Source organism: Cyphomyrmex costatus, unplaced genomic scaffold (assembly GCF_001594065.2).
Source record: "Cyphomyrmex costatus isolate MS0001 unplaced genomic scaffold, Ccosl1.0 scaffold970, whole genome shotgun sequence".
Classification (NCBI taxonomy): Eukaryota; Metazoa; Arthropoda; class Insecta; order Hymenoptera; family Formicidae; genus Cyphomyrmex; species Cyphomyrmex costatus.
Window position 1 is genome coordinate 54,009 of NW_017280562.1, and position 9,040 is coordinate 63,048.

Below are 9,040 nucleotides of genomic sequence, written 5' to 3' on the forward strand. Positions count from 1 at the left end.
TAGTCCGCTCTAACTTATTAATGAACGTTATCGGTACAATTAAAATACACTTAAATAAATATTTAAAACAATTCATATTTATAATATTTTTCTGTATGTATGTACACGGGCATGTACACGCTTTAGAGCGAACTAAATTGAGTTCTCAAAAAGATTTCGATCATTTCCCGATTTTCGCAGTCAAAATATTAATTTCTGAAGCGCCGAATATTAGCTATCGCGATAGATAGCCGCGCGAAGAGTGGGGATGGTTGGCAAGCGCTCCGCCGCCCGTGCCGCGCACACCGCCGCTAGCCCCCAAACGTCCGCTTCCCGCGGCCCGCGCACCCATCGCGGCGTTCTGTAGGCGTACACTCAATGGTGTGGTAGGCCGGACGGACGCGCGTATTTGCCAATCTTTAAAAATTAATATCTCGTTAACTATTGCTGCAATCCCAAAATGGTACAGGACTTTTCGACTCAGTATAGTCTGTTCTACCCACCTGTGAAATATTTGGCGGTTATTCTCGCCCACCCTGTATATGTATATACAGGGTGTCCAGTAAAGAGACGATTTCCGTTTAAGGGGAGATTCTTGAGATAATTTTGAGACGAAAATTCTAATACCAAAATGTTGAGGCTATAATAACTTTTGAATTATAAGCGTTTAAATTTAACGAATCATATCGTCTAAAGTTGGCGCGCTCAGGAGCGACACAACGCAAAGTACTAAACGCGAAAACTTATCACTTCTTTTGTCAATATTGATTTTATGCGATTACATATTTTATTCTATTGATATTTCTATAAATGCATTATTCAAATACACTTTAAACATTTTATTAAAATAAAATCTTTATTGAAATAATAAAGGAGAAACTAAGAAAAAAATGATTATAAAATCATTAATTATGAACAATTATAATTATTTATACCACTTTATGATAATTAATTAACCTTATGATAATTAATTTACAAAATAAATTATGTATATTATAATAAATGTTCGAACTGTGTTCCATTCATATCTATGCATAATCTTGCGCGTCTCAATAAACTTTTTTGCGCATTGATTATCATATCGGGTGATACGCTTGCAACTGCTTCAACAATGCGATTGTGTAAGTCCTCCCGATTGCGTACTAGATCCCGATAAATATAATTTTTTAAATGTTCCCAGAGAAAAAATCTAATGGAGTTAAGTCGGATGATCTCGCTGGCCAATATTGCGGTCCATTGATATTTCTTATTACTTAATATGACGAAGAGGCTAATTTCACACGTGCAGAAAGTTGTGAAGTTATGAGAAGATATGCAAAACAATTTCCGATAAGTCAGCTTTCGCGTTTAGTACTTTGCGTTGTACCGCTCCTGAGCGCGCCAACTTTAGACGATATGATTCGTTAATTTTAAACGCTTATAATACAAAAATTATTACAGCCTCAACATTTTGGTATTAGAATTTTCGTCTCAAAATTATCTCAAGAATCTCCCCTTAAACGGAAATCGTCTCTTTACTGGACACCCTGTATATATATTAGGGTGTCCGTTATTTTGGTTATTTTCGAAATTTGTACGGGACCCTCCCTGACTTTTTAGTAAAAAAATAACAAAAATTTTGGCGCTAATAAAAAGTTCCTACGATGATTCTAAGTGGAGGCTCATCGATGTTGAAAATTAACCTGTAAATCTTATGGGAAAAAACATTTTTTTAGTATTTCTTTGGGCATTTCCACCGCAGTCAGTCTAAAAATCCAGCAAGTGAGATATCTTTTCTTGAATGTTTTCCACGTGAAATGAGCCTAGGCGGAACAAAATCGATCAATTTCCGGCCGAGTTATTCCACTTTAAACTTCAATAATTTTTCACCCAAAAAATGAGAAGAGCCTAAAATCTCTCAATAAAATTACAATAGCTCTGTTAGAATGCATTTTAAAATCATGAACCATTGAGGGGATAATGGAGGTTTCACAATTTTCAATTTCGAAATTTTTTGTCATATCAAAGAATTAATATCACAAACAACATGAATAAAAAAAATTGCAGGTAACGAAAAGTGCACGGGACAATTAATAAGAAAGATATTTATCAGCTTGCAGATTTCTCGCGTTCGAAGAAGAGTAATATTAAAGGGACCGTATGGCGTCCAGAAATTATTTTTCAATAACGACAGGTATGGCTTTCGAAAGGAAAAAACGTAAGGAATATGATCGTATTTCGTGCAATAACTTACGATTTTTTTCTCTCGAGTTATAGCGAATAAACTAAACCTTCATTTCTTTCACCTGATTTTAGTAAAAAAAACTTCTTCATAAAAACTGCGGTAATTCGGCTACAAATTATCGTTTTTAACTTGTAAGGTGGTCATTTTAATCGCAAAACTATAAGGAATGTGAAATTCAATGGTTCATGATTTTAAAATGCATTCTAACAGAGCTACTGTAATTTTATTGAGAGATTTTAGGCTCTTCTCATTTTTTGGGTGAAAAATTATTGAAGTTCAAAGTGGAATAACTCGGCCGGAAATTGATCGATTTTGTTCCGCCTAGGCTCATTTCACGTGGAAAACATTCAAGAAAAGATATCTCACTTGCTGGATTTTTAGACTGACTGCGGTGGAAATGCCCGAAGAAATACTAAAAAAATGTTTTTTCCCATAAGATTTACGGGTTAATTTTCAACATCGATGAGCCTCCACTTAGAATCATCGTAGGAACTTTTTATTAGCGCCAAAATTTTTGTTATTTTTTTACTAAAAAGTTAGGGGGGGGTCCCGTACAAATTTCGAAAATCGCCAAAATAACGGACACCCTAATATATATACATATATGTAATATTATGAGATGAGAGGCACAGCGGAAAGTCGAGGCGATTCGAAAATCGGCCGAAAGTTACATACACTTCACGTATGTTCACTTTGTACTGATAACTTTAATTAATAATCAGTTACTTTTCGTGGTAATATATGTATTACTATTTAACTCGTGATTGTACTGCAATAGTTTTAAATATACGTCATATCAGTTAGCAATCGGTACTATATTTAAATGATGATTGCACGGTTTATCGGTGAGCCGGATGAAGGCGGGACGCGCGACTCGCATCCGCCCTTTCACATCAAAACAATCCCCAAGGCCGCTTTCACTAACCGTCTAATATTAACGCGTCAATTTTAAAACAACGTATTCATTTTTTATTCGTTAACGCGATCGCATATTATAAAACAAAGTTATTAAATAAATGAAAAACAGTTACTCTTCGTGGTAATATATTATGTGCGGGACGGTGTTGTGAGGGGAACAGTGAAAGCTAAATGATTTGAAAATTAACCGAAAGTTGCACTGTCCCTTTCACCTCACCGCTCCGCGTGGAGTACAAATGCCCCATGTTAGTCGAATTGTTCTGCGCGTGGAGCGGTGAAGTGAGTGGGACAGCGAAAGCTAGACGAAAGCGATTCGAAAATCAGCCGAAAGTTGCATTGTCCCTATCAACGCTTCTCGTGCAGTCGAAATGTCCCATGACAATCGAATACACTTTATGTATGTTCACTTTGTATTGGCAACTTTAATAATTAATAATCAGTTACTTTTCGTGGTAATATATTAGAATTTAACTCGTGATAGTACTGCGATAGTTTTTTTAAATATGCGTTATATCGGTCAGCAGTCTGTAGTATTTAAAATAATAATTTTATTTAATATGTATATTTAAATGATGACTGCTTTCACTAATCGTCTAATATTAACGCATCGATTTTAGAATAACATATTTATTTTTTATTCGTTAACGCGATCGCATATTACAAAACAAAATTATTAAAATAAATGTAAAACAGTTGCTTTTCGTAGTAATATATTGTACGGTGAGGGGGACAACGAAAGCTAGTCGTAAACGATTCGAAAATTAACCGAAAGTTGCATTGTCCCCCTCACCACATCGCTCCGCGTGCAGTTGAAATGCCCCATGACGGTCAGATGGCATTGTTCTGCGCGCGGAGCGGTGAGGTGAGGGGAACTGCGAAAGCTAGGCGAATGCGATTCGAAAATCAGCCGAAAGTTGCACTGTCCCTTTCACCGCTCCGCGGGCAGTCGAAATGCCCCATGACAGTTGAATGGCATTGTTCTGCGCGCGGAGTGGTGAGGTGAGGGGAATAGCGAAAATTAGACGGAGGCGATTCGAAAATCAACTGAAAGTTGCATCGTCCCCCTCACCGCTCCGCAGGCAGTCGTAATGCCTCATGTCAGTCGAACGGCATTGTTCTGCGCACGGAGCGGTGAGGTGAGGGGAACAGCGAAAGCTAGACGAAGGCGATTCGAATCAGTCGAAAGTTGCATTTGCCCACCACTCCCCACCTCATCTCACCGCGTGCAGTCCAAGTGCTTCATGATGGTCAAATGGCATTGTACTGTGCGCGGTGCGATATGGTAAGGGGGACAGCGAAAGCTGGACGAAAACTATTCGAAAATCAACCGAAAGTTGCACCCCTCTCACCTCACCGCTCTGCTCGCAGTCCTCATGCCCCATGACGATAGAGCGGTATAGACTAGCGCCACATTTGTCTCTTGCGGCAGGAATGTCAGAAGGACATCGAATGGAATGTGGTCGACGATAATAATGACAACGACGACGACAATAATGACGACGACGTATCTTAAAAATAAAACGTGAAATTTACAGATTCGGACTTTGAGTCGCGATATCTTCGCTCGTAGGGCACGTAGAGAAAAAAAAAGCACTTTTATTATACAATTTAAGCAACTGCTATCGATTGAGCGTATATAGAACTTGATCCGTTCAGCCGTTACTGAGATCTGATCATCTCAATCCCCCGAAACTCTCAGATTCGCGTAAAGAAGGCACGGCAGTGTCGCAGCGCTTGGCTTAGCGCCGAGACACTACCAGTCCAGATATATGGCAGAAATGATGTTATTAAAAAAAATTCTTTGTTCATAACTTTTTAACGAAGGACGAGCGACGACTAAAACTTGTTGGAAGTTACTCAGGGTCATGACCTTGACCACATATGTCAAGGTCAAGGTCATAGCGTTGGTCTCCCTTTTTACGCACATTTACCGAAAAAGTCTTTACTCCAGCTCCTAGATTATAATATATGTATGTACAACTTGACTGAGGAAAGTTGTGGAATAACATTCCTTACTTTAAAATTTTTCCATATATTTAATAAAAATAGATTTTTTTATACATACAGAGAATAGTTATAGTTTTAAAATAGTTGCGAAATATGATGTAAATTAAAACAGTCAGTGATAAGGTTTTCTACTAAAAATGCTTGTTTATAGGATTTTCATGAAGAGTATGCGACAGAAGCCTTTAAGAAATTTGATAAAGATGGTACAGGTTTTATTTCCGCATTAGACTTTCAAGACATCATGTTCAGTATTAAGAGTCATTTACTTACAAAAGATGTGAAGGATAATCTAATTGCTGTAAGTATTATTTTTAGAGTAGATAGAAAACTTCATAATTAACAATTGCAGATTTTATATGATATTATACGTTTTAACCACAATTTTATGTAAAACTAAAGACATTAACAAAATATTTTTATCAAGATGTGCTTAATGCATGTATGAAACGTACGTTCATTACAATTAATATTTATTAATCTTAAGTTTTGTGTTATTTTAATGTAAAGTATAGGATTTAAATTTATTTGAACATATGGTATTCCAGGGCTCGATAAAGTAACTGATACGACTTATTTAAAATAAAAGATATGAAATAAGCTCCAAAAATTTAATTAAAATATAAAATTATTGGAGTCGGTAAAACAATTGACACGATTTATTTGAAATAAAAAATATAAATTGGTTCCAAAAACTTATTTAAAATATTAAATAAGAAATCGGCCAGAAGAAGATGTATAAAATAATAAATATTAAATAAACTCTTTCATTCTTTAATTTTTCTTTATGTAAAATATATATTTTGACTGGGCATAGCGGAATAAGCATGTAAAATCTGCCCCCGTACCAATCGAGCTCAAATTGGTATCATTAGTTGGTACTTCTGAGATGTACAACTTCCCCAAATATTAGCCTTAAAATTGCATTTTTTTCGGAGTTATGGAGGGGGAAAGCGGAATAAAAAAGTGTTTTTTTTTTCGAAAACAACTGTACTAATTTTAATGAAAAAAATAGATTTTTTAACCATGTTCCACCACTCCGATCGATTTAAAAAAAATATATGTTAAAGTTGAAAGATTATTTTCATGAAGTATAAAAGTGGTATCTCAAAAATATCAACAAAAAAAAATTCCTAAAAGATTAAAAAAATTGTTTAATGGTTTTGTTTACATCGTAAAAATTTCAAAAAATTGTCTTCAACTTATCTGATCGATATTTACAACATATATTTTTTCATTAAAATTAGTACAGTAGTTTTCGAAAAAAAAAAAACATTTTTTTTATTTCGCTTTCCCACTTCATAACTCCCCAAAAAATGCAATTTCAAGTCTAATATTTTGGGAAGTTTTACATCTCAGAAGTACCAACAAATGATACCAATTTGAACTCGATTGGTGCTGGGGCAGATTTTACATGCTTATTCCGCTATGCCCTTTATTTGAAATAAGACCAAGCCTTGGATATTACCTAATTAACTGTATATTCATATATCGCAGGCAGTTGGTATCGGTCAAAGCGGAAGAAAAGTCAGTTTTCCATACTTTATGGCATTCAATTCTCTTCTAAACAATATGGAACTTATTAAACGTATCTACTTAAATGCGACCAACGGTCACAGATACCAAGAAGTTACCAAAGGTAATACATTCTGAAGGAAAATATGTGTGTGTATATATACATTAAAAATGTTTTTTTCTTGCTATGATGTAGAAATCGTACAGGGAAAGAATAATTTATTTTATTATAAATAAAAATAGGCAAAGGCATATAAGAGTCAAATACAAAATTATAGAAAGCAAATTCATAATATAGTAATACCTTTAATTACAGAGTCAAAAAATATATATAAAATATTACCTATTAATTTCTAAAACGCTCGTATGAATATATTAAATTCTAAATTAAAAATAAAACTAGAAAAGCATTACGTTTCGATTCCGTATTTGGGCCCTCCTCAGATGTACCAAAAATTAATAAATTAATAAACGCAGTAAAATTAACAAAATTAGAACGATAGTGGAGTTGTCGACGGTCATGTTCAAAGAACGTTGAGTATTTTCTCAGAGGGAACATAAGAGCTTGTCAAGCGATTGGATGATTGTTTGCGAAAAATCCTTATGGTTCTAGTAAGAACACAAAATTACTTTTCTAAAAATTATATTGAGACTAGCAATAGTTTCTCTGATAAAAACTCACCCTCGAGTGCAAAAAATCGAAAAAATCCATGTCGGTAAATCAGTCATCTATCTATATAAAGTCGTTGTCTCAGAGATGCTAAATATTAAAAAACAGAATAACAGTCTCAACCGACATGGATTTTTTCGATTTTCTGCACTCAAGGTTTTTATCAGAGAAACTATTGCTTGTCTCAATATAATTTTTAGAAACGTAATTTTGTGTTCTTACTAGAACCATAAGGATTTTTCGCAAACGATCATCCAATCGCTTGACAAGCTCTTATGTTCTCTCTGAGAAAATACTCAACGTTCGTTGAACATGACCGTCGACAACTCCGCTATCGTTCTAATTTTGTTAATTTTACTGCGTTTATTAATTTATTAATTTTTTGTATATTTGAGGAGGGCCCAAATACGGAGCCGAAACGTAATGCTTTTCTAGTTTTATTTTTAATTTAGAATTTAATATATTCATGCGAGCGTTTTAGAAATTAGTAGGTAATATTTTATATATATATATTTTGTGACTCTGTAATTATAGGTATTATTATGTTATGAATTTGCTTTCTATAATTTTGTATTTGACTCTTATATGCCTTTGCCTATTTTCGTTATTTAAATATTATGAGTCCTGTATATTCTCTTCATTATTTTATTATATTTTAATAATATAATCTATATATATAGTAAATACATTTAATCAATTAGTTGCTTTTACATTAATTATCAACATAATGTTCAGTGCGTAAATATCTATAGACTAATTAAATAGATATTAATAAATTTTGTTATCAAAATATTTAAGCATTAAAATTTTTTGCTAGAGGAATTTCTTTATTCTGCACAAATGATGTCCCAGATAACTCCATTGGAAGTGGATATTTTGTTTCACCTTTGCGATTTACTTCATCAAACTGGGTGAGTATTTTTTACATTGAAAACACTAAAATACTTTTTCTTTTGTTGATTGATTGAAAAAATATTACATGGAGCAGTCACTTTAACATTGATCCTAACAAAATGTTCAGACCTTATTAATTAAAGACTGATTCACGCTGGTCAACAAGACAAAAACAAAAAAGAGAACGAGTTACGTAAAACTATCGTTGCACCATCAAGCACATCGTCATCATCCAAATGTCAAGTATGTCTCGTTCTTGGCAATTCATAAAAGTTGACACAATTTTATCAAATAATTCATTCCTAATAGCCAAGCTTACTATACAATGCTTAACAATATACTGGCTGTTTTCCAGCTAGGACACAGAAACGTTACACTGTACTCCACTGTGTAAAGACTTGTTGGAACGATAGAGCTCTAACTGGTAACACTGGCATACTCTACACATTCGTACTTAGCTTTTTACAGTGTTGAGCAGTGTAACACTGTGTCACAGTTGGAACACTTTGTGTAAGACACAGTGTTACACTGTGTCATCTGTGTACGTTGTTGGAAAACACCCACTATTTTCTAATATTTAAATAATATATTTCTCTCTCGTATATTGAAAGTATTGATTTACGTGTTTACGCTGCCTGGATCAGATCTACGAAAGATGACGAAGCAGATTCGTGGCTTGGGTGCGTTTTGTGTTATAGACCACGTTTTGTGTTATAGACCACGCGCGCACACGTACGCACACATACACGCACACATACACGCACACACGCGCACGCACGCACGCACGCACGCACGCACGCACACACACACACACACACACGCACGCACGCACGCAC

General features: G+C 34.6%; 1 protein-coding gene across 1 annotated transcript in view; it reads left to right on the plus strand.

Annotated features, from left to right (window-relative positions):
• LOC108782229 (calcium-binding mitochondrial carrier protein Aralar1) overlaps window positions 1–9,040 on the plus strand; it is a gene marked incomplete at its 3' end in the record, with an annotated part of 24,834 nt that overhangs the window by 6,870 nt on the left and 8,924 nt on the right. The window contains exons 2-4 of the mRNA XM_018550449.1: window positions 5,280–5,426; window positions 6,623–6,764; window positions 8,128–8,221. Of these exons, the coding sequence (XP_018405951.1) occupies window positions 5,280–5,426; window positions 6,623–6,764; window positions 8,128–8,221 (383 nt within the window). The remainder of the gene's footprint in view (window positions 1–5,279; window positions 5,427–6,622; window positions 6,765–8,127; window positions 8,222–9,040) is intronic.